The sequence below is a fragment of the Apus apus genome, chromosome 7, assembly GCF_020740795.1.
Source record: "Apus apus isolate bApuApu2 chromosome 7, bApuApu2.pri.cur, whole genome shotgun sequence".
NCBI classification, from domain to species: Eukaryota; Metazoa; Chordata; class Aves; order Apodiformes; family Apodidae; genus Apus; species Apus apus.
In genome coordinates this window covers 20,617,031-20,643,174 of record NC_067288.1, presented here as the reverse complement: position 1 = coordinate 20,643,174, position 26,144 = coordinate 20,617,031, and the positions used below count along the sequence as shown (strand labels likewise).

Below are 26,144 nucleotides of genomic sequence, written 5' to 3'. Positions count from 1 at the left end.
CCTTGTACCTCACTGAACCAGGGACACCTGCCTGGTGGTGTCAGGGAAGGAAAGCCTTCCATCTTCCAACAGTGTCTTGCTATTTACTTCTCACCCCAGAAAAACCCAAGAAAAATATGAGAATTGTGACAGTTTTAGGTAAAGACAACCTATTTTGGGTTACTGTGAGACAGTTTATGGTTCTCTTCAAGCCCTGTAAACCTTAGTCACAGTATATGTGTTACTTGGATCTGCTGGCAGCGACATTCAAACAGAAATCCTTCCATTTTAATTTTTTTTTTCCTTCCCCAAAAGACTCTCTCCAGCATCTCCATAGCCTGTGACAGCTGGTCCTAGGCAAAGGCTCCCTGCAGAAGGACAGGGTTGCTCTTTAGGGAGTGATGCAGCCATGTGAGGGCCTTCCATATCCTGCTCTGCAGGGGTTCCCATGCAGTGGAATCTGCCAAGGCAGAGAGGGGCAAATTTTATTACTGTTCTAAAGAGAACCTTGGAGAAACAGCAAATTTTTGTCTGTATTACAACAAAGTTGCTAGAGTTGAGCCTAATTTTGTGGCTCTCGAGAGGTTTCTCAGGGCACGTGTCACTATGAGATACTAATGCAGCATGTTGTACCATTTCAAGCCCAGGACACCAGTAGCTCTGGTAATGACAGGACAGAGCTGCTCTGCTATTCCCAGTTTACACAGAATGTCAGTATTTTGCCTCTCCTGCTCCTTTGTCACCAGGAGGGAATCCCCAGGGCGAAGATGTATTGCTGCAGTTCATTTCACAGCCTGCATGGTCTGCTGCCTCCCTGCATGAGCTATGTCCCCCTGCATGAGTGCACTGGAGTAATGCACCTCATCTGAGAATATGGGTGCTTCCAGAGCTCACTTCCATCTCCAAGGCTGTAATAAATACCTGCAGTTGGCATTCACAGCTACAAATAGCAAAATGTGGGCTTGGCTCCTTAAAAACAATGTACCCTAAACCAGTGCCTTCACCAATTCCAGACACTGAGGCTTGGTGTTGAGGCAGTTAAAAGGTAACAGAGCTCAGCACTGAAGAAACAAGACTATAAACGTCTCACATATTTAAACTGGAGCCATTTCCAGACAAGTTGTTCACAGTAACATCAATTATCACTAACATGATCTGCATCTGATTTCAGATGCAGCTCCCGCAGCACAGTGAAGCTAGAGCAGAACGTGCCGCTGAGAACTGCACATCCATCTGCCTTTTATATCTTCCCCAGAAGCTGCCAATCCAGGGGGGACCATGGCATACACAAGCTTCACAATTCAAATGTATTTTAAAACACTGTGACTACCTGGTTTATAAAAACACAAAAATCCAAGTGTCTGTAATGATCCACAGCTCTCCTCTCCCAGTCTCTGGAGGAGTGGACCAGTGGTGCTGTGTGAGCAGAGACAGGGGCATGGGAAATGGGGGTGCTGGGGCTCTGCCACCAACCTTGAATTCCAGCTCCATTGCAGTAACGCTCTCGCCTGGTGGCACCTGGGTCAGCTTCTGGATGTGAGCAAAGAGGTTGCGTGCAGGCACCTCCGTATTGCCACATGTGGCTGCCTCCAGCAAGGCCTCGTGGATGAAGATGTACTGGTCCTCTGTCTGCACCATGTAGTTACGCTGAGAGCGCATGCATGTCACGTGGCCATAGATGTCCACGGTCTTCTCATGCTTCATCCTCTCCAGCATGGCATCAATGACAATGAAACAACCAGTTCGGCCCACGCCAGCACTGCAGGAACAAAGCACGTGACCTGAGATGACACTGTCTCCTACAAACGCCACGCAAGCTCTGCTCTTGCTTAAGAGAGTGTCCAGGCCTAGAGTGCACAAAAGAGGAAAAGGCTGCTCCCCACACTGGGGGCTAAAGAGCTGAGTCCCCAAAAAGAGGTGACAGGATGAGCAAGGGAGAGAGGCACTGGAGAATGTGGAAGCCTACTCAGCCCTTCTGCTGTCCTGCTTTCAGTGATGGAACGGAAAGGACCTGATGTCACTCTGCTGGTCCCTGTGGTGACTGGCAGCACCTCCACAAGGGAAGGAGAAATGTGTTTAACAGGGAGGAGAGAGACAGCGTACGTGTGCAAAAAGTCAGAAGACCTTAAGTCTAGGCTGGGCACTGGCACCATTGAAGCCAAGTATTTCAAGCCTGCTTGTTCCTTAACCCGAGTCACTGTTTTCTAACCCATAAAATGAGGACAGCCAGCCTGGGAGGGAAAAGGAGAAAGGTGAGATCACACACATCTGTGCAGAACCCTTTGCTCAAGAACCTGATGCCTCTCCACATCTGTTGGAAGGGCAGTAGCAATCCACAAACTACTCACCCTGAAAGCACCCTGAAAACAACAGACATGCTGTTGTGACATGTAAACACAGGCAGAGATAAGGAGGTAGACATTTCCTCATTTATGGTGCAAGTCAGATCCTTAACAGGGCTTTAATACAGCTTGTTTGTGTGTTAATTATACCCTACTCCCATCTGAAACAGAGCATGAAAGAAGAGCATTAAACACTGCTGGTAAGGCGTATGCTGGAACTGCAATGATGGAGTGGCTTGTTTAGTAATGGTCCCCACTCGGCTGGTATAGATAAATCTTGCCTGGATAAGATGCTGAGCCTGAGTCGACTAATGTTTTGCTTAAAGAGCTGCCTTTCTACCCTGCAAAAGAGTTCTGCTGTAAATACTACGTATGAATGTTTGTAGAGGTCATTGCATGCGTATCAGTCCACGCACCTCTGAAAGGTACCACCTACCTAAGCTGGGCACAGATCACTTCACTTCTAAATGGTACTTGCAGTTCTGCAGGAGAAAGTATTTTCTGAGGCTCACCATGCAGCGGTGCTGTTGAATCTGACAGAGCAGTAGCAATACAAATGTCACCACTGCATTACCACTGCTGGTTCTGTCCTATTCCCAGCCCAAGCATGCATGCAGTGTGGGTTATGCTACCGTGAAACCTTCCCTGAGGAAGCAGAGACTCCACTTTTAGCTGGATAGCTTAAAGCCCCTGCAGCCAGAAGGTACGTGCCCAGGTGCAGCTTTGCAAACACACAGTCCTACCTGCAATGGACAACCATGGGCCCAGCATCTGGTGGGTTACAGGCCTTGACCCGCCGCAGGAAAGCTAGGATGGGAGTGGGGTACTCCGGTACCCCATGATCAGGCCAAGCCATGAACTGGAACTGTCGAAGCTCTCTCTTCTCACTGGAGCCATTCTGTTGAAGACAAAGACAAGTTGTTTTGCATGAGAACAGTCTCATCCTAGGACAGGAACCCACTGAAGGGGTAACAAGGTATTCAGCTGCCTGAGTAACAACAGGCACATAATGCTGTGCCTGGTAACAAACGTATTGTGATTTTGCCACTGAAAATTTGGAGGCAAAATGTAGGCTTCTTGCAAGGCTTCTGTACACATAGATGCTCTGTGGAAAGCCAGCTGATGCAGAGAGCAGAGCAGCTCTGCAAGTGTGCACCGGACTGAAGGGAAGGTGAAAAACTCCTTTCTGCACAGCATGGGGTCACTACCTCCATGCTCACTGCATGCCCAGGGGAAAAACAGGAACTGGGTATGGAAGGGCCACAGCAGGCAGATCCCTCCCTGCTCCTTTGTATCCTGGGTTTCTCTGGGACAGCGATGAGCTAGACTGCTAGTGCTCCAGGCTGAGTGACCTATGCAGCAATGTGGTAGGACTGGCTGAATGACTGCTGGGGCAAGATGCCTTCCCAGGGTGTGTGTCCCCACGGCACACTGCTGTGCTCTCTGTTGGCCCAGACTCAGTCATGCACAGGCAGCCTGCTGAAAAGCCTGTGTGCATTGCTGTGACACACTGTTGCTAGCACTAGCACTGCCCCTAGGGATTTCCAAACACTAATGAGGTGCAGGGAGCACAGGAGAGAAGGGCTTGTGCATACGTCAGCCCCTCCATTTGCATTATTAGTGACAGGAGTGCTAAAAATTTGCTGCTTCCCATGTAGTCCCTCTAATGGGAGAACAGCTGTTACATGTACACTTGCCAGAGGCAAATGCAGCCCCTGCTCTGGGGCCCATCCTGAATGCATACAGGAGAACATCAGGTGTTCTGGCCAAAATTCAGTGGTGGCCAGATGCCTAACCTGCAGCAGGTCTCCCACTGCAGCCCAGCTTTGAGAAATGGCCCATGTGTGGACTAGCCACATGCTTTGCCAAGTCAGGCACAGCTGGCAGCCTCTGTCTGAGGGCCTTGCAGCACCCTGCAGCATTGGGGAGCAGCTCTGCATTCCCTAGGGCAGGACCAGCCCAGCCAGTGCCATACCTTGTACAGTGCAAAGGTGCGGACGGTGTAGGTTGCCAACTCGACTGTGTCCAGCAGAGTCACCTGGATCATCCCGTAGGTTTCCGTACCTCGGCTTGGCCAGTACTGATCACACTTTACCTGTGGGGAGGAAAAGAGAAAGGGTGAGTGCTTGGCTGCTGGCTGGGGCATTTGGGGTGAGGAACAGGGCTCTGTCCTTCAAAAAGGGTAAAGACACAAAGGAGTCATTATGTGAGAGGTCCCAAACACACAGATTTCCTGCTCCACAGTAAGGCACAGATGCCAGCTCAGACAGAGACACAACCTGTACTCCCTCCGTGAGAACACACAGACTGTGGCCAAACCATCCCTTCAACCCCTCTGTGCAGACAGCACTGTCCCATCATGAAAACACCAGTGCTCTCCAGGGACCCATTGCCTTGCAGCATCCTTTATCTTTCCCTCCCAACCCTCCAGCCAGAACACTGAGCTATTGGTCTGCTGCAGCCCACTTGGCAGAGAGCCTTAACACATCCCCAGGGCCCCAACCCTCTGCTCCCTTCATCTCCCTGTGCATCCCTCCCTGCTCACCTTCTGATGCCCTCCTCCTCCTTCTATTCACAGCTCAGTGTTTGCAAACTACTCCTCCGGTTTTGTTCTCTCCAGCCCTGAGCTCCCTATTTAATTTGGCACCCTGAGCATCCCTATTTCATCTGGCACCCGCCACCCCTGCCCTGCAGAACTGTGGTGCCTGGCTGACAGGAGGAAAACTTCATTCCCACCCATGTGCACTGCACTGAAAATGGTTTCCTGCCCTAGGAGAGAGGAGTGAATGGAAGATCATCTGTGCTTGTCAAGGAATAGTAAACTTAATTATTAGCCGAGTGTGTTTACAGGGGAGTGTGTGGGAAGGGAAACAACAGGCTTAATTAGAAATCAATGAAGTTCTGCCTTTTAATTGAAGGCACTTTAAGCAAGGTGGGGTTTGTGAGAGCTAAGAGCCCTCATCCTGCACGCTGGCTGCTGGAGTACGCAGTCTGGGGTCAGAGGGATGCATCTCTCCTTGCTTTTTTGGGGGTCTTCTCTAAGGAATACCTGTCCTGGCAGAAGTGCCTGGAGCAAAGCTGCCTTATGGGGTGGTACTGTGGGTGCCCACATGCCCAGAGCAGCTCTGCTGCCTCTGGCTCAGGGTCTCCTGCCCTTCAGGCTGTTGTGCTGCCTTGGATCTGCGCTTGCAGTGTGGCAGGCCCTGCACACATCTCAGAAGATTTCTCTTGCTTCCTAGGCACAGAGTGGCCTGTTATTTTACACTGAGTAGCTGCAGAGAGAACAACTTGGAGGTCACAAACCTTATTTCACAGCTAAACTGATCCTATCCTCACAGGAGGGTAGCAGCTGCAGCTGCAGCTGCATTCCTGGCCGCCTGAGATTATCTCACCTGGCTCAGGGATGACGTGACCCCTCTCTAAAGGGGTCCCCAAATGCTGGAGACAGCCACTTGCTCTGTCATCCTTGGTGTGGTCCGCAGAGGAGCAGCATAGCATGTCCCCATGCCTGTGGCCCCTCTCCCTAGGGTCCCCCTCCTGCCACCCACATGCTACAGGGCTGTGTGTGCTCAAGCACAAAACAAACTTCAGAGGAGTTCCCTGTGTGTGATAATAGCAACGCCTGGGCTGGTAATTGAAAATTATTTATTCATGACCAGATAACAGTCAGTCACATTTTCTGCCAAATTTACCCATAATGTTTATGCCCCACTTTCAAGCTCTGTAAATTTTATGCTGAAGCCGATGCACTGTGGCACTAAAGCAGACAAGAGATGTTTTCTTCTGGCAGTGATTGCTTCTCATTAACTTAAGAAGCACACTAATGTCCTGAACAGGCACTAACTGAAGCTTTGCTGAGTGGCTTCTGTCCATCCCCTCTGATGCCCTGTGCCCAAGAGCAACCGGGCACCTCTTCTCAGCTCAAGAGCTGTGCTCTGCTCCCAGCCCTGTTCACAAGTTCCAGATGGCATCACTGCCAGGGAGAGGGCTGGAGTGGGACGTGGCTGCCAAGACCCTCTTTCCCAGAACCCTTGAGTACCAGCCTCTTTGCACCCTTCCTGGGGACATGAAGTGCCTGTGGAGATCACACCCCAGGGATGGCTGCTTGGTGCTCTGGACTGGGATAGAAGAAGCCACAGCATTGCTCTGGGAGACCTTGTTCTGCCAGGCTCTTGGGGATAGCCCAGGTTAGGAGAAACCCTGCTTTAATTCCTCTCTTGTGCAACACACCCCAGCTGGGACACACCATGCTCACAGCTTCAGGAAAGCTAATCTACAATGTGTGTTTCTGAACTGCCACCAAATGATTCTGAAACTGATTGTAAAGCTTTGAAGGCAGCTAAATTGCACAATCTAGCCATTTCTATCCTTTATGTGCCTCTTGCTTTGTGAAAACATGAAAAAGGGAAGATGATTTGGACCATCAAGCCAGCTGAAATTGCAGACCATAAAAGCTGATGCTCTTTAAAGATTTTTTTCTCCCTGCAGCTCATGAGCCCTTTAAAGCTGTGTCACCCCTACAGGGATGCAAAGCTGCTGCTGGTCCCGGTCAGCTTATCTACACACAGCAGTGCCGAGGGGACTTGGGGAGCTTGCTTGGGAAGGTGGCAGAGCCTGCTCTGCAATGGGCATCTCGCCATGAGGTCCTGCTGCCCACCCCAGGCTCCACAGCTGTAAAGTCCTATAGACAGTTCTGTGCCTGCACCAAAGCCCCTGGGCAAGGGGACTTTCAAGCAAGAACATCCATGGTTAAGTCTGTGATCCTGGACTGCCTGGAGCAGTGCTGTCCCACAGCAGTGTGAACATCACCAGGCAGCAGTGCTACAGAAACCCAAGGGATTGCATCAGATGAGGTTTGAAGGCTCTGAAGTAAACCACTGTAAAACAGTGACTCATGCTGAAAGTTGGGAGCAATGGGCAGTGACAAGGATCTTCCCGGGTCCCAGAAAGGTGTGCTCCTGACTGAGCCCTGGCCATCACCAAAGGGACATGAGGAAAAGTACAGCAGGAAGATTACTGAAAGCCGTCCTGCCTTGGAAGATGCTGAAGAAGCCAACAAAAAAACCCAGAGAAAATAATCTCCTGCAAATCCACATCCCAGCTCCCTACCAGGGCTCTCCTGTGAGCAGGTGCCCTGAAGCACCTACAGAGTCCATCAAACACCTCCAGGGAAGCCCTTGCTGTGCAGGGCTGGCTAGACTCAGGAGTGGCCAGGCTCCCCCACTGCTTCCCCTGGCAACCTGCCTCTCCTGCAGTGCCTGAGAAGACTGCTCATTTCTTATTAATGCTGAGGACATACCAAAGAGCCAGCAGGACATGGGCAGGTGATGTTAGGGAGAGAACACTGGGGTCTGGGTCCAGTTGGGTCAGCCTAGACCCCCTGGGGAACATGTGTGGTCAGACAGGCTGCCTGCAGCTTCTGCAAGGGCTCTGTCACCTCCTGCTCATGACAGGGATTCACAGTGCCCATCTCATCACCAAAAACCTGATCACATGCACCATGTTTGGGACAGAAACCAATACTGCAGGAGGTAACTGCAGGATGACATGACAGGGAGCCTGCTGGGGGAAGATAACACATGGTGCAGCAGCACACACATCTCAGGCAACAAGTGCCTGTGGGGTCAAAGGAAACCTGCTATCTTTGAGAAACATGCACCTTGGAGTTCCTTCCCATACCTAAGCAGCCCAGAAGTTAAGCGAATCAGGACTCTGGGCATGGATTTGCTTGGCAACCTAAAAGGGATTTTCCACATACTTCAAATATATGCTCCATCACTGAAATGTGAAGGCACAAAAACGTCCCCAAATAACCCCCAGCTGCACAAAGCAGCTGATCAGCAGTTTCTGATCTTGCTTAGCCCACATGCCAAGCCCTGAGCTGCAGGATGGGTCAAGTTAATTTATCTCCTTGTTTGGGCTGTGGTGGGTGATGGTGGCCACTGGACAGAATGGACAGGGCTGTGCATCAAAAAGCACAGTGCAAAGCTGGGTTTGGATCTCTAGAGGCAGCTCATCTCCAAGGAATACTGTTTTTCCCTGCAGACTGTAGGGCATTTGTAGAGCCGGGGAAGCCCACGAACAAAGACTATTTTTGTACATGCAGGAAAAGCTGATCTGTTTTGCCATGGTGATCAATTATTCCAGCTGCTTCCTCCCAGCTAGTGTGGGCTAGGACAACCCTGCAAGCATTTTGGTGCTAAAGCTTTGAAACGAAGGGAGAGCATGCAAGCAAAAGTTTTAACTGAACCCAAACTTGACAGTTTCTGCTTCTCAAGAACAAGCTTATTGGGCTAAAAATAACCAGTGCTTCACAGCTTGAGCGCACAGCCCCTTCTCCTGCTGTTGGCATGGCAACACTAAAATATTCTGCAAGTACAAATGCTCACTGCTAAAATTTTACTTTTAGGAACAAACAGAATCATGAGAGGCAGAAGCTTTGCCTGACAGGTGCATCTGGGCACAGGAGCACTTTGGTCACAACTCAGGAACTCCTGCTTCAGGGGCTGAGTAAGAACCTCTGTCACCAGCCACCATAAACATTATCTGCAGCAAGGGCTCCTGCTCCTTCCTCTCCACCTTGTGCCTTCCCCCCAGTTTTCAGGTAGCTTTGCATTTATTACATCAGAATATCTAATCTTGACAGTATGAGCCAATTGTTTATACCTGTTGTCATTGGACATGGCACAAATTAGTCTTGTTACTGCAGTGAGATCCTGCCAGCCATTCCCTTGCATCTCCAGAGACACCAGGACCCTGTATGGCTGTAGGATGCTGCTGATGCCACTTACCCATTGCAGCTTCTCAGCTTTTGGGACACAGCTCTCAAGCTTTCAGGAACTGCCAACAGTCCCCATCTCAGAGCTTTCTTTTTTCCCTTTGCCATGAGCAATGTTAGCAGGGGAAGGGTGGGTGTGCATGCAGACACGTGAGCAAGACAGGGGTTGATGAGCAGCACAGTGACAGGTTTTGCTGCCCTTTTGCCCCACAGGGATATGCTTACAAGGCACTTGTTGCAAAGGTGCCTGCAGCAATGAGCCAAATCACTGGACTTGCCTCTCCCTGGATGCCTTTACGCTGTGATGTGTTCCCACCCCTCTCTCCTGCCCCCCCAACCAGCTCCAGAAAAGAGGAGGCACACACTGTACCCTGGATTTCTCCTCCAGCCTGGTCATCATGACTATGGTTGCTGTTCTCTGTTCCCACACCATCCTCCAGAAGTCGCTGAGCGTTTCTGGCAGAGGTCCCTGTGTGGCGATGTAGGCGTTCTGCTTCCGATACCCATCGATGTAATTGGCATTGATGTAATCACTGCCTGGAACCCCTGCAGAGACAGAGGGTGAAGTGTTACGCCAGGGGCAGCCCACCACCCTGCACCTATTGCTCTCCTGGGCCTTGCAGGCAGGGCAAGAGGCATGTTCACAAGGCTCTTGACAAGTCTCCTTTACAGGGTGATGCCATAATCTTTCCTGGGGAACCTGCAAAGGACAGAGATGGTGCTTGAACAAAGGAGAACCCTTTGTAACTCCCACATTAATGCAACAAGCAGGCAGCACCGAAGCAGAGAGACAGCTGCCAGCCGCACACAAAAGGGAATTCAGACAGGAATATTAAGGCACTCATTTGGCCTCAAGCAACTGATTGAAATAATTGTCTTAAATTCACCAGCTATTTGCTATGGTCCTACAGCACCTTTTAAAAATGAGGCTGCTTCATTAGCTTGTCTCTGTTAGCAGAGATGTCAGGCAGGGCTGTCCTCCCATCCATCCCTCCTGCAGGGACAAGTACCTCAGAGGAGGCAGAGACCTTCCTCCCACCACCAATGAAACCCTCCCCAGTGTAAGACTCCCCTCTGCTGCCTGCTGGCAGGGGTTGCTCCAGCTCCCACTTTGCTTTCACCACTTTAAGTAGCAACCTTTTTGTAAAGGCCTTTTAAATGCAAACACAGTTACTAAAATAAATTCGAAAAGCAGAGGCCTGGGGCTGTATTTCCAAACCCTTCTCAGCATGGGCTGCCGAGGCCCATGAAGGAAAGCAGCAGGAATCTCCTTGTTTCCCAATGAGAGTACATCTGCATTTCATAAGAGGAAGGAAATGGAGCTGGGCATCTCCCCCTCACCCTTTTGTCCTGCAGAATTTTGTAGAGGTCCCAGCAGTCTCAGCAGAAAAAAAGTGCTGGCTGCTCTGTGGGAGCAGCACTGGCTGGAGTGCAGCGCCTGGCTCCCTTGGCACAGGTAGTGAGGACCTGGCAGGGTGCTTCGGGAATGGCTCCCAGGAAGACACACACTACTTACAGCAACTGAGTCAGGCTGGGAAACAGGGAATCCCCCATGTGCTTGCCCCACAGCTGCCTAACAGGGTTTGCCCATGATCAGACATGCCAGGTCTTCACATAGCTGCTGCTGCTGCTGAACAAGCCTTGCTTCCCTCCTCCTCCCGCAGTGGATGGATGGTGTGTTAGCATGAGAAAAGATTCTGCCATGCCAAGAAAAGGACACTAGTGACTGCAGGGCCACCTGTACACAAAGCCAGGCCCCATTCTCTTCCCCAAGCAGGGATGTATTGAATTAGCTGCAGCTTTCTCATCCCCCATGAGAGGGCTCAGTTCTGGTGTGCAGAGCTGGGTGCTGATTTATGAAACAGTGGGAATGGGTCAGAGCCTGGGCTTTGGTACCCGGGCTCCAGCTCCTCTGTGTGCAAGGGGACTGAAAAGCAGGCACTTAAGGCACATAATGGCCCAGGCTACAGAGATGTGGGGCTGGTTCGTGGACTCATGGGGGTCAGTGCTATGAACAACAGGGCCTGATGCATCTCTCATAGAGCACAGGGATGTGTAGAGCCTGATGTCCCATGGGAAGGGGCTCATCCTGTGCAGCTCTGGGCTCTTACATCAGAGCAGACACTGACAAGTCCCAGAGGAAGACACCCGCCCTGCAGCTGTGTTGGGACAGAGGGTAGTAGGGCTAACAGTGCCTTGTCCCACCATGTGCCAAGGAAGATAGCAAAAGTCATGCAGTGGGGCCAGCAGTGAGAAGAGTGGCTACTGGGACAGACATCTCTGCTGGCACCAGCAGTAGCAAGACACAGTCACACAGGGCACTCTGCTCTGAGGACACTGGAAAAGCATGTGCAGGTCGGCAGAGCCCCTCCTCTTGCCAGCAAGAAAAGGCATTTGCTCACGCTGATGCTGGATATGTTTCTTGCCGTTTGTCCCTGCTGGACTGAGAACAGGAAAAAGATGGTTCCCCGCTACAGTCAGCTATCTGCTGGGCTGCCCACTCTGCAGTCACTCTTACCATCGATGGAGGTCAGGATGACACGTGAGTGGTCATAGGCAATCACATTTGCATAGCGGTTTTTCGGTTTATTCACTTCTAGGTTGGAGTTCTCCCAGGTGAACTGCTGCCCTGGATCAATGGACTGTGGAAAGAGAGAGAGGGAGGGAGTCAGGAGTGGTTACAGCACAGTGGGACGCTGCAGCACACATGTTTCTGTCAGGAAATTTGCATCTCCCTGCACACCTCTCCCCAGGCCAGATGCAGCTTCCAGGGGTGTCGCCAGCAGCAGTGTCAAGCCAAACCACAGCGAAAACCAGTCCCCAGTGGGACCTGCCTCCTGTGACCTGCAGGCAGAGCAGTCGCTCACCAGGACAGCCTGCTGAAGATGAGCCTTCACCTCCACTCCTGCTGCATGCTCATCCTTTCCTCTGGAGCTGCCCATCAGCAGAAATTTGGTCTTGTGCCAGCACTCTACAGAGACCTGACTGCACAGTTCTTGACCTAGCGGTTTTATTAGCTGTTGAACTTCAGTCTCCTGAAATATAGCAAGCCCTGGGTATCTTGGGCCCCAGGAGCTTTGGGTATTAGTGTCCTGCAAGACAGGCTATGAAATTTTGCCAGGGAATAGTAATGAAAATTGATAGGTTACTATCCACTGCTCCAGCTACTTACGCAATGTAAACATCTCTCATTTGAGTTAATAGAGTGACAAGGAACTATAAAAACCTGGAGAAGAGACATGGTTATAAATCTTGGCCAAAGGCCTACACACTATGCAACTGCCTGAAAGGCACACATCCTGACCCACCTGCATCCTGGCCTCGCACACCCAATGTTTCTCTCATGAGCTATGTGCTGGTGCACCCAGCACATGGCTCTTCCACAGCCAGGAAGTCCCTTCCCAGAATCATTCATGTTGTCTTTGTCCACCCACAAAATGAGGTGAGAAAGGACCATGCAATAAGCATCCCTCTGAAATGGGTTGGCTTCTTTCTCTGAGAGGTATGTGAGGTACCCAGATAAGACAGCTGCCTCATGCAGGTGCTTGCTCTACAGATGCACCCCTGGGCAAGCCCGGGACAGGCTGCTACAGCAGAAATCAGTCATCCCATGAACACCTCTTCCTGAAATTACCAACACAGTCAAAGCCTTCTTAAAACCATTTTCCAGCTGAGGGTCCTCAAGGTTTTGTTAGCCCACAGGCAAACATATTGAGCAAACAGTCCAGGGGAAGCACCAGGCATCCGTGTTCATTACTTGGCAGAGAGCCACGTCAGAGGGTTTCTCAGGCAGTAAAACACCCGTGAATCTGTCAGCTCTGGATCAGCTGTGAGCACAGGGATGAGCTGGGAAGCACAGGACCCTGACTGGGCTGACCTGGATGTGCCTTGCAGTCCCTTTGCTCAGCTCTATTAACCACCATCTGTGCACAAGGTGACACCCACAGCCATCCCCTACTCTCCAGTGCTGTTGAGCAGGCGCTTCCCATGCAGCTGGTGGGTGCAGGTTCCCAGCAGGTACGGAGCACAGGCACTGCCTGCATTGCTGCACAAGCCTTGGGGGCACATGCAGGCCAGTGCTGTGACAGGTGACAGTTGCCTGTCCCCATGTGCAGCCCATGCTGCCAGCCCTGCCACAGCAGCAGGCTGTATGCAGGCAGAGAGGGCCAGTGCTGACGAAAACACTCAGGAGGATGTGACATCACAGTGATGCTAATAGGTAGTTTTGAAGATGTAGGATGTAAATAGACATTTCCTACAGAAAACCTGTAATTTTCTGTTATCAGCGTAATAAGCAGGCAGCAGCAGTGTTCAGAGGCACTGCAGCAGGGATGGTGGGAGTGGAGACTGCAAGCATTGCTTCTGGCTGGAATCCCACTGGCCTGGCTGCCATGGGCCCTGCATACTCCTCTGCTCAGGCACAGAGATGTCCCAGCACAGCACGTGGCTTTCTGGGATGCTTTATTTCATTCAGGCACCTATATTTTGTTTTCAGGATATGCTGCTCACTGAATCAGCTCTCCTCCCTCAGCTGTGTGGCAGGGCTGAGTGCTGCACATCTAATGGTGGGGCTGAATTGGAGAAGAGTAATAGAAATTACCAAGACATGAAAAAGTAAGAGGAACAAAATATATAAGGACTTTTCTGGTGTGAGATGAGAGGGGCTTTGATACCAGTCTAGTCAATTTGGAACACACTGAAGGAGAGGCATGAATAGACAAACAAAGGAGGAAAATCCACCAATGCCTATTAAAGACATAAATAACACTTAAAATTTTTTTTCTTTCTTTTTGGTTTTTCCCCAAAAGAGGGGCCTTAGTCTGCACAGACAGCCCATGCAGAGAGCTGGGTAGCTGGTGATGGAGCTGAGACCAGCCCTGAAGGTATGAGTGAGCAGCTTCTTGATGCTGAGGAGTAACACAAGAAAGCACAAGCCCTGCTTGCACCTTGTGAACACTTGCTCAGTGCCAGACACAGGTGGGTGCTGGAGCAGGTCCTCCCTTGGCAGCAGAGGCAAGGGGAGCTCAGTGCAGTTGTTGGTGCTCAGTCTGCACTGCAACTTGCTGCCAAAAGGCTGCAGGGCTGCCCAAGCTGTGGGGTGTAGTGTGCTTTGCACAGCAAGTCTGTGTCCTGTCACAGCCATGGAAAGGGTTATTTCCTGGGGGAGACAAGGCTGCCAAGAGCCCCCAGAACCAAGGAGGAGCATCAAGGTGTTGCCATTAGGGTTAATTGCTTTGATGTGCAATGAGGATGTGCAGAAATGGTCTAATCATCATCAGCCTCTTAAGAGGGCAAACAGGTGAGAAAGTCAGAAGTAATACAGCACCTGAGTGCAAAGAGGCTCTAATTAAATACTCCTGCAAATTAGTGACTCATTTAGAAGTAAAATGATTTAATTTAAACTCTGGTGATGAATTAATGTACACCTGTTCCCCCCTTTAAGGCAAACAAATGAGTAAATAAAAGGGAAGATGATGGGCTGCTTGGAGAGCAGTTGAAGCCTTTACATGGAGTGATGCTTGGAAAGACTTGTCCCATCTCCGTACAATGCTCTGCAGCTCCTGACTACAGCAGCACTGTCTTATCTTCCCACCTTACTCATCAACTGCCCAGGCACTGGGAATCTGCTCTTGGTCCTTTCTGGGGTTCATGGGAATCATTGTTTTACCCCAAAGCTTGGTCAGAGTGACACTTTTGACTCATTTTCCTAGAAAGCAGAAGGGCTGGGAAACTGGAACAAAATGAGCCAGGAACAAACTTAAAAGCACCATGACTTTTAGTTTTGCTTTGCTTTAAAGTGACAGGGGAGATGTTGCAAGACAGCAAGTGCAAATTAAAAAAACAGCCCAATTAGTAAAACTCCTCCTTCCCAGCATGGAAGCTCAAGGAGCAATCTCTCCGAAGCAGCTCAGGGATCCCTGCTGCTACTGCCATCAACATAAAGACAGAGCCAGACCATTGAAACGGGATTGGAAAAAGGCTCTTTCCTCGACAGACTCAAGAGCACTTTACAAATGCCTTGAAAACATCTCCGGGTGCCAGTTTGTCTCTCAGATACAGTCCAACTCTGATTTGCTGCTCCCCTTCCCCAGTGCCACTCCAAAATCCCTCTGCATTCTGCAGCTGCCTCCACTGCTGGCAGGCATGGGCAGCCTGGGCAGGCAGACCTCTGGGGCAGCACAGCAGCTCTGCTGGCCCTGCCTGTGCAGCACAGGAGCTGGGTGGCCACGGCCCCATGCTGCTCAGCAGCCCAGGCAGATGCACAAGGGCAGGAGGAGGGGAAGGCACCTGGGCTGCGAGTGCTTCCCGGCCTGCTGTGAAATCAGCCACATTAGCACAGGCACTGACCACTGTCAATCTGCTTCATGTCTCAAATGAGGACATAATGCAGTCCTGAATCAATCGCTGGCAGCACTTCAGCCTTCTTATTCTTGTTACGGGAAGGTGGGTGCTGCGGGCCTGCCAGGCAGCTTCCTGAGGAGCCCATTAAACCTGCAACACGCGGCTCCCCGGGTGCTGCCTAAGCTGCCTTGCCAGGGCTGCAGGCATGGGAGATGCTCAGTGGCTTTAAGGGAAATGCAAGTGAATGTGGGGTTTGGGCAGACCAGCAGGGTTTCTCTTCCTACAAAACTGGCAGGAAGGGGCTGCAGCCTCCGCACTGCACTGGGAAGCAGGAACACAGTAACATCTCATGCACAATCTAAAGATCATCAAGGATTAACATGCCAAGCAGCAGCACAGTGCCAGGTTTTCATATTCTCCAGCCTGCTTTGCTCCCTGGGGCCATCCACTGGAGAGACATGCTGAAGGGACTGGGCACAAAGGGCAATGGTCACAAGCTGCAGTGTGGACATAAGGAAAAAAAAACCCACTTCCCTTGGAAAGGTGGGTACAGGATCTAGCCCAGAAATGCCAGCAGCTACGAGGGAGCAGGAACCAGCCCCGGTTGTCTGTCTGTCAGTCAGTCTGTCCCGTGTTTGCTAACAACAACAAAGGGGACAGCAGCGCTTAGCTTGCTGCACCCCACAGTGACAGTGCAAGATGTGGTGCATGCGTGCACACTTGTTTGCACCAGTGCGGGTACCCCCATCCGAGGGCAGGATCCTGCCCCACATCCCCAGGCTGCAACATGGGAAGGTGGCCCACAGGAGGAGCTCCAACACAGCTGCAGCGCTTGCCACAGCTCGCAGATAAATAATTAAGGGCTCAGCCTCCCTTCTACTTATTTAATTCCATTAATCCCACACTGTAAATTCACTGTAGCTCTCACTGTACACTAAAAATGAAATACTCTCCTGGTGCAGCTGGGCCAGAGGCTGCTGCCAGACCCGTGCGCTCTGCTCCCCCCACCTCTGCTGCATACCTGGGAGAGCTTCGTGGGGCTGTGCTGTGCCCCCTGCCACAGCAGTGGACAGCAGTTAACAGTGCCTGTTGCCGGCTCAGCACCCAGCACCTGCAGTTGAACCTCTTCTGTTGCACCAGGGGTACCAGCAGGTCCAACTGGGATTGTTCCCTGCCCACTGGGGTGAGGGCTAACCTGCAGCTTGGGAGCCGGCCATCGCCGCAGCCAGCACACAGCTCTCCCTGTGCTGGCTTTGTCACACAGGCTGCTTGACCACACGAGCTGGGAAACAGGTGTGAGCAATATTATTTTTTCTCTGACCTGCAGGAATGGAGGCCAGAAGGATCTGAGAAATCTCTGCCTCCCTCCCTGCTCCCTTCCCAGGCGTGTGGGGAAACGCCGACAGGTCTTATTTTGTGTCACCTGTATCTAGGTTACCCTGCTATTCCTTGCACAACCAAGACAAGCAACAGACAGATGACCCTGGACAGCCAGCCTCAGTGGCTAAAAGTGCTGTTAAATATTTGCTCTCTGCCTGGGGTGCCACCACTCCTGACCCATCTATAAACAGCCCTAGACCCCATGGAGATGTTAGGCTTCCAGGCTACTCTGCAAAAATACTTAAAATGCAACTCTTCCAATGCAAAACCAAATAGCAAATGGGCCTTGGGGATTCATCTGTGATGCCTTTGTCCCTTGCTCTCCCTGCTCAGCTGTGCTATCCCCAGTTGGCAGCACTATCGTGCCATAAGGAAACAGGGTTGAGGGCCTCCATCTTTTAAAGTGCTGGGTCACCACTCAGCTCTCTGTAGGTCTGTGGCTCACACGGTCCCAGGGTGAGTGCTGGGACTGTATCATCACTTGATGACTGCAACTTTGGTGAGCTGTGGGTCTCTGCCTCTCCTCGTGTCAGGAAGCGCAAGTTCCTGCAGGGGCTGCACAGTTTGTTCCCCTCCCAGCTCCAGTATTTGTCTCCACAGCCACTCTGCAGATTTCCTTACTCAGCAGTACATGCTGCACCCATCTTGCCCTCCAACCACAGCTCACCCAAAGAGAACTGTCACCATGCCAAACCTGAACACACAGGGACAAAGATGAGAGCAGACCCATCGTTACAGCAATCCTGCAAAGGCAGCTGCTGTTCTCTGCAAACTTAGTCCAGGATTTTTCTCACTGGAATCTCAAATAGGAAATTACTGATCCCCAGGTTCCAACACAGGACAACTACTTCTGCTTGGGGGTCTATCCTAGTATCAACATGAGCCTGTCATGTTCAGTAATTTCTAGCTGATGAGGACTCAACGCAGCAGAATCCAGGGGAAAAAGATTACATGCAACAATCAGCTACTTAATTGCTGCTTCAACATGTGAAGTACAACTGATTGGTGCTCTCAACCAGCCATGATATTCTAAAGAAAGAGAAATGAGAAGAGAGAGGCTCATGAAAACAGCGAAGAGAATTTACGTAATGACAATTTTTCCCGAAACAGTTCCCACAGCTCAGTAATAGGCTTCAGGCTCCAACTGGCACAGGCCTAGTATGAGGGTGGGAGTGCACAGACACTGGATCCTGCTGCATCCCCACTGTGCAGCACAGGCAAAGCTTGTCCAAAGCTTGTGGACAGCCCTGCTAAATGTTTCAGCTGGACTTGTAACAAAAAGCCCAAGCCAGAGAGCCAGGACTGCATACCTTGACCCCACTGGCAGGACATACATGAACACACAGGTAACTGCAAGGAAAAAGCAAGATTTTTCTAAACATCTCCCAAGTTACAATGTGATGCTGCAGCTGGTGAAAGCTCAGCTTATCTCTGGTCTAGACAGCAATAAGCAGAGGGATGGCAAAATCCTCCCCTTGGCATCCTGAAGTGAAAAGGAGCTGTGCCTTCCTCGGTTACATGCAGCACAGCCTTTGAACTACCTGGAATTGGTCCCTCCACCTTCTCAGCACAGAGATCTGCTTTCCCTTTCCTGGCATATATAATCCTACCTCATGGGCAAATGTTCTGATCTCACCTCATAAACCAGTGTAGGAATGCTGCAGGAAGGGGAGGCCACAAGCACAGGCAGATAACAATTCAAACAGAAGTGATAAGACATGCAAAGGACACTTCCCAGATTTATTCCCTCTTTATATACTAGGGGGTGGTTTATTTACAAGCTCCCTGCAGCTTAAGAGGGTCCTGCATGTAAGCACAGGAAAACATACATCCTGCCACTGCTGGTCTCACAGCTGCAGACAAACTTTCACCAACTTTACAAGTTCTCAACCTGCTCATTCAGCCTGGAGACTGGTGAGAAAGGCAAGGCAGCCCTAGTGGAGATCAGCCCTTTCCCCTCCATGTCTGCACCCCCTCAGCAAGTTTTCCTCAGAGGACGATGGGAATGGAGGGTGTTGGGCTGGAGAGGTGCAGTGAGGGATAGGAGGGGTTCACCAAATGGCCAGTGCCTGCCTGTGTGAGTGTGAGCAAAGGCAGCATCGTGGTGGGTGTGGACAACACCTATCCAGGGGCCCCACCAGAGATATGGAGGAGGGTGGGACTGGAATTCAGCATTGCTGGGGGGTTTGCAGCTCAGGACTGCAGGGCACAGGCAGAGAGCTCCATGCAGGGAGGGCAGATGGGACTGCTCTGGGGCAGTGGGACATTAGTAGAGTTTCTGGTGGCAGTGATGTTAAATGGCACAGTCCAGCAGTGAGCCAGGGGAGAGCAGGTTGGGAAAACAGGAATAAAAACCCATACGCATGCTTTTCAGCAGCAGAGGATGGCACAGAAAGCAAAGCTTTGAATGCAGATGGAAGTGAAGGGGCATGGGATGCTGTGGACTGAAATACCTCAGCCAACTTGCATGGAGGACAGCCCTCACAGAGCAAAACAGAGTAAACGGCAACAGCCCAGGCGGGTAGACATGAGTTCCCCTTCACTCCTAAGACCTTAACCACGGTGGGAGCATGGCGGGCTGCTGCGTGTTCAGCTGCAAGGCTGCTTCCCTGTACAAGCTGTGCTCCAACTGCTCAAGGCGAGTTCCCACCACTCTGGGGCTGGCAGGGAGCACTGGCAGGCTCCCAGGCCTGGCTCAGGGCCCGCACGGGCGATGCCGGTGCGGAGGAGGCAGGGCTCAGTTTCCAAGCCCTCTCCACTGGGGGTCCTGGCCAGCACTGCTCTGCCCCCACCGCCCAGTGCGCTCTCACGCTCACCTCGTATTCCTGGGAGAACTTCAGCCCATCGTTGGCTTTCAGCCTGTCAATGTTGTCGGCAAGGTCCGTCACAGGGATGGGGGGGTGGTCACGCATGCCTGTGAGCAAGACAAGGAGGGAGGAGGGAGAGGAAAATGGTTATGGCTCTGCATAGCTGAGGAAGATTCAAAACCAGCATGTGCACAGCAAACCCGAAAGGTGGGCACAAGGTGGACACATGTGACTATGTGAAGCACTGGGCGGGATGGATGGGAAGTTGGTGAGATCACATGGCATGCTGCACGCACTCTCAGAGCACATGGTTTGGTGAAACAAAAAAGGAAGGTGATGTGCAGAATGTGCATGACTGGGTGAGCATGCTCAGACAGTACAGCCACAAGGCACACAGAGCAGGCCACACAGGGGGCAGGGGCTTGGGCAAGCCCCTGGCAGGAATGGGCCAAGGAGATGCTGTCAATGCGCTTCCCAGGCTCCCACACGGGTTGAAGTTGAACACACTGATTCTCTGGTGCTCTCACCACAAGGGCTGAGGCTGATCCTCTTTGTTTACCCCTAAGAATGGCATTAGCCAAAAAGAAACTTGCCCAGTCCTGTGCCAAGGGAAACCTCTGTGGTGTATGTGCACAGCTTTTTGGGTAGGCAGATGCTGCCCCAGCCCCTGGGAAGGTGCAGAAAGATGGGAAGGGCCCCATGGCAGAACAGCTGTCCTCCTGGTCAGAGGTTGCACAACTTTCTGAGAGCTGAGGAGCAGCTCTGCCTGCAGCTGTGTAACTCAGTGCTTTTTAGTTGTGCTCTGGAGGCAGAGCCAGCTCAAGGGCCCAAAATCCAGCTCCACTGGGCTGGTTCTTGCAAGGCACCAGGTGCAGTCACGTGCCCTACAGCAGCTTCTGTGAGGCTTCTGTGAGCTCGGATGCAGCTCAAGCCGTGGCAGAAGTCTTGCACTGTCTGAAGGGGTGCACAGTACGGCTCATCCTGGGCACTGCCCAAGTTCTGCTCAGGGTAGAGAAGGGGATCCCACAGGTCCTGCACAGGGAACAGTTACTGTGGGGGTGCACATGTGGCCCCCCTACCGGGGCCTTGGTTTTCAGGGCTCAACCATCACCACCTCTTTCTCTGAAGCTGAGATGGTGAATTGGCAGAATCGTAGCTGTGAAACATCTCATCCAAAGCCTCGCTCATCCAAATCCCAAGGCTCACGACTCTATCGGCTGCTCTGTGGGTTTCCCAGAAATGCCATGTGGGTAATAATGGTTATTAATAGGCTGAAGCTGTTGATTCACACCCAGGGAGACTGGCTGGAGCATGTCCAGGAGCTTCTCAATCACTTAGGAGCCTGAATGCTGCCACAGATGGCAGTGATGGGCTGCTGGGGTGATGGAGCAGTCCCCAGACTGGGTACATGCATTTTAAACAGTGGTGACAAGTCACTAGGTGATAACATGGAAGTGTTACACTGCAGCCACTGCACAGCAGAGCTCGTCACACCTCTGCCAAAAGCATCTGACATCACTGCATATAGGCAAGACCCGGTCCAACACACACTTGTCCTTCCATCACTTGACAGTGCAGAGCTATCCAGAGATGGCCTGAGACCACACGGACAGTCAGGGAAGGAAAGATCTCTCTTCTGCCTTGTGCTGAGTTCCTCCTGCAAATGGTCCTCTGTTTGCCACTTCACCCATCAGGATCCACAAGGTGGTTAAGAAGTCCCACAAAGACAATGCTTTGATTTCTGCACAATTTGCTCACTGGTGCCAGAGCTCCAGAGGCTGTAGCTCAGGAGCAGCCTTTGCAGTGTAGAGCTGCTACTGATGAGCAACTGAATGAGGAGAACTGTGCGGGACGGAGGCATAAGTGTGGGGCTGGAAGAAGAGGCTAGAGCATAGTCACACTATGTGCTTATCCCAATGTGTTTATGTAAGAGGTATGGCAGAGCCATGGACCACAGCAGAGCTGCAGACACTCATTTCTGCTGAGGAATAAAAGGGAATCTCTCCAAACTTCAGTTTTACCGGCCAAAGCAGTGTTGCAGCAATAAAGAAGCTGCAAGAGCAGATGGGGAGAAAGAAGTGGTTGGCATCCCATTATGGTTAACCTAGAGCAACTTCTACTGACAGTGCAGGGCAAGACAGAGGAGATTTGTACACACTACCAGGACTTCTACCGTGCTCTTCCAACAACTCTGGCTACAGGACAGTGAGCGCTTCACTAGGCTAGAAGGGCTCAGAGGTCTCACAATGTCTGCAGGGCCACAGGCGGCAAAGCCCTTGGCTCTGCTCCTGGGGAAAGTATCCCATGTACTTCTCCCATGCCTGAGTGCACAAACAGATGCCTTACACTTTAAGCAGCAGGGAGGACATGCTTTTAGGGTTGTTTAAGAATAAATCTGAAGTTCACAAGACAAGAGATAGAGGGGCCATAGTCCTGTTAGTACTCCTCTAACCTGCTAGAACAGTAGGTCCCTCAGTTCTGCACCTGAGACTCTGGTGCCAACACTGCCAAGCAGACCAACTGCCTGGCAATTCAGAGATCAGAATCTCTTGGCATCCATTCTGCCTAACTCTATGGCACAGGTGACCCAGCCTAAAGAAGCCAGTTTGCCTGAGATAGGAGGTGAGTGTGTTCAACCACTGGGCTGCAGAGAACCCGTCAGTAAATCCATTAGGAGTTCTTAGCTGGCCACCCTCTCCAAAATGGCCACAGATATCTGTCCCCATGCAGGGCCAACTGCAGGCCTGGTGCCATGGCAGAGCCTGGCATGCCACTGTGATGGGGAAGGAGGCCTGGGAGCAGGTGAAGGGCTGCTGCAGGAGCATCCCAGCATCCAGAGCCTTTCCTTCTGCACTGTGCGGTGGTGAGCTGCTGTAGTGCCGTGCAAACAGTACCTGAGCTTGGCCCCACATGTCATGTCAGAAAGTGAAATCACTGCTGTTCTACAGTCTGCTGTGAGTGAGGATGACCTTCATGACATTGAAACAAAAATTACAGAGACAAGAGAGGAAGGGAAAGAAAAAGCAAATGGTGTCAAAAGAGAAATACAGGAGTTAAAACTAACTTGAGATATTCGGGCAACTGGGGACACTGGCACCTGCAAAGAAAAGAAACGGGGCAAGAACAGAAATCCCATTAGCCTTTAGTCATAATTGCAGAGGTTCAGAAATGGAAAGACGAAGAGATGAAGATGCAAAAGAAAGCACCATCTGCCACATCACCAGGAGCCTCCTTCCTACACAGGACTGGCTGCCTGGCCCGGGGGCTGCTCTGCAGCTGGCTGTTGCACACCAGTCTTTTGGCTTTGGCTAGCACCATCCCCTGACACTGACAAACATGTGGAGCTGGAGGTACCTGCAGAGGAGTGAGCACACAGGTCTTCACCTGACACCAAGAGCTACACTTCTCACTGCACACCACTGTCCTCAGCCCAAGTGCCCAAGGGGAGTTAGTGAGAGCAGGTGGATGGCAGGCACAGGGGACATCTGTGCTGCTCAGTGGCCAGGACTGCACTCAGCCCCAGCAACCCCTACTCAGTGCCTCTGAGCCTGCAGCTCACTCACAGCTCATCAGCAGCACAACTCAGCCTCATTTCATGGGACACTGCCTGGCCCTGTATCCTCTCAGTGACTTGGCTCAGTGGTATGTTAGCACAGGGAGGCCAGCAGCAGGGGAAATAACCCTTGTCTGAAGTAAAAACCACAAAAATGAGAAAGCTTAATATTTAATAACAGTAGCTTAATTAATTATGCATTAAACAAGTTTTCCCTGCTCAACACACTCCAGCAGGGAGACCAGCTACCGAAGCGTGCAGGGGTGGTGACCAGCACCTCTTGTCAATGCATCCACACAGCACAGCCTCGACCTCAGGCAGGTGACAGGGGCATCAACATGGCCCCACTGGGCTGGTGGTTTTTGTGCCTCCTCATTAACAAGGACAAGCTCGTCAGGAGCTCGAGCAGTCACTTCTAGCTGCACAACACCCACATCCGCCCACAGAGCCTCACAAGTGAAGCAGCGGGGGAGGAGGGGAAGAGGACACTGGCTGTCACTTGGTGGTGGTTGGCTAGCAGCATCCCAGGGCACTGCTGCTGTCTCTAGTGAACTGGGCACTTGGTTTGCTTTTGGTTTTGTTTTGTTTTTTTAATCATCACTCCAGAGAGCTCTGCAAGCTTTCTGAATGAGCCAGCATCTTTGGTTTATCCTCCGGCACAAGTGTGATTAGACTGTTTCCCAGATCCTTCTCTCTGATGTCAGCTCTTGATCCTTCCTGCAGCTCTAGGAAGGGATGCCCTCATTGCAAACACCCTGATCTCTTGTTGAAGATCAGACTAGATGCAAGTCTGACATGTCACACTCCCCCATGCAAGTTAAACCATGAGCATACAGCAAAGATGGCTCTTGTGTCCTTGAGCAGTGGAGACACGTCACAGAGACATGTTCCCATGCACAGATGTCCTGGAGCTGTCCTGTTCAACATCTTGCTCCTCCTCAAGGAGCTGACTGTATGTGATTCCCTTCACCTCACGCTGCTCCCAGTGATCTGCCTGCTGAAATGTTCTTCCTCCAGCATAGGTGCCTCCCTTGCTCCACACAGCATTTTCCTCTCATGTTGCAATACCCCACTGACCTGTGTTGTGGCCACTTACCAGCACAGGTCTGCTGCTAACTGCCAGGCTGTCACTGTGAGATCTGCAATTGGTCCTGTAGGGAGATGCACTAACCACAGATCTCTGACAACTGCTTTGGCACAAAGGGAGATGTACTGGTGAAGCCCACACCAGGTCTGAGCCAGACCACTGTGAGCAACAGGAAAGGCTTTTTTTACCTTCTTTCCCAGACACAGCAAGTTTACATCAGGAAATGGTCCCTTGAAAACTCTCCTGTTAGATGAAAGCTCTTAGATGAATGAGCAGCAGGAGGAAAAGGAAAGTAGGTTACAGACCAGGAGGAGCTGCAAGTTAGAAGAGAGCTGTATGTGCCTCATTTATTGCAGAACTGTTCCCTCTGCCTCAAAAGCCCAAGCACTCCCCCACTTCATCTAGGGCTTGAACTCTCTAAGAGGCTCTGAACAAGTCAGGGTGAGCCTGTCTCTGGTACCTACAATGACAAGTATCGTGCTTTTGGTGCCATCAGAGGCTACAGACACAAAGCAGCAACACGAGACCTTTCTGCAGTGTGAAGTACAGTTGCCTCCACAGGCTGGAAAACTAGCTACACCCTGAGGCACCACAGGCCAATGCAGGCATGACAAGATGCTCTGCAGCGAACACTTGCATGCAGAAAGCAACAGCTGTTACTAAACTATCATTGTCTGTGCTGAGGCCATCATGACCAGCAGTGTCTTTCACTGGTCCACAACACTGACTGGGGAGCAATGTAGGCTGCAGGTATCTCTTCACCCTTAGCTGAGCAGAGCAGGAGAGTCAGTACACCAAAGATCCTGGAACAAAGCTTATGGGACACCCTCAGCAGTACAAGGGGTCTCTGTACCTCCTGATCCTCCCAGGTGCAGCCCCTGTGGCCAGCACTGCACCAGTGGTGCTCAGTGCTGAATCTCAGCCTGGACCAAGCCAGTGGAGCAGGCACGAGCAACAAAGGTGTGGGCTCTTGTGACCTCTTCCAACTCTGGAGGCTCCTCCCAGCTCAGGACAACCACAGTGAGCTTCACACAATGTCTGACACACACCACACACTAGGCTGTCCCCGTCCAAGTTCCCCAGCCTTGCGTGCCTGCAGTGACAGGACTGAGGAGAAGGATTTGCAGACCAGAGAGCAGACACCTGGATATCCTTGGTCTAAGCCCTCTCTGTGCTCTTGTGACTGAGAATGTGCAGAGCTGCTGAGGACTGCATCTCATTCTCTGGCACAGGGATCTGGCAAAGGGGAACTGGAGGAGGTGGGGTGCAAGGGGGTTAACTGCTCCTTACCTGGAGTCTGGTAGTTGAGCCGCCTCATCTCAACTGGGTCAGAGGAGTGGGCCAAGAGTGAGTCCTTCAGGCCGATGGAGTGCTCATCCTTGGAAGAGGGGGAGTGTGCCCTTTTCCTATGGACAAAGACAAACATGTGAGCTCTGGCAGAGACGGGTATGAACCACCCTGGAAAGGAGTCTGGATCCCAGATACCCAGCTCCATCCCAGGCTCCCCAGGGCTCTGGACAAGTCACATAATCTTCCATGCCTCCAATTTCCCATCTATGAAACAGGAAGGATCATATTTAAATGATGGCAGAGGTTTGATCAGTGGGGCACTTAAAAAAGTGATATTCTGCATAGTATTTATTAGACAAAAAGTAGATAGATGAATCATGTGGTTTCCTCTTACTCTCTCTAGGAACTATTTCCTGTAGTGGAAGGATAGAATAAAATATTTTTTTCAAGTATTAGAAATATTTAAATATAGAATGCTGTAATATAATAGTGTAAAGGCTCTTCAGGGTATGTTTTATTGGGCCATTAATACATGTCTTGAATGGTTGAAGGCACCCAAGGCATGTATTAATGGAACAATAAAATA

At 51.3% G+C, this 26,144-nt stretch overlaps 1 protein-coding gene across 14 annotated transcripts in view; it reads right to left on the bottom strand.

Moving 5' to 3' along the window:
* PTPRF (protein tyrosine phosphatase receptor type F) overlaps positions 1 to 26,144 on the bottom strand; it is a 382,606-nt gene that overhangs the window by 6,608 nt on the left and 349,854 nt on the right. For 9 of the 14 annotated variants that reach the window (XM_051624854.1, XM_051624865.1, XM_051624858.1 and 6 more), the window contains 8 exons: positions 25,559 to 25,674; positions 22,693 to 22,725; positions 19,638 to 19,735; positions 11,618 to 11,741; positions 9,470 to 9,645; positions 4,297 to 4,416; positions 3,065 to 3,219; positions 1,453 to 1,738 (listed from right to left, as the gene is read on the bottom strand). In XM_051624854.1, coding sequence (XP_051480814.1) covers positions 1,453 to 1,738; positions 3,065 to 3,219; positions 4,297 to 4,416; positions 9,470 to 9,645; positions 11,618 to 11,741; positions 19,638 to 19,735; positions 22,693 to 22,725; positions 25,559 to 25,674 — 1,108 coding nt within the window. The remainder of the gene's footprint in view (positions 1 to 1,452; positions 1,739 to 3,064; positions 3,220 to 4,296; positions 4,417 to 9,469; positions 9,646 to 11,617; positions 11,742 to 19,637; positions 19,736 to 22,692; positions 22,726 to 25,558; positions 25,675 to 26,144) is intronic. The other 5 variants (XM_051624859.1, XM_051624861.1, XM_051624862.1 and 2 more) reach the window with 1 other exon arrangement.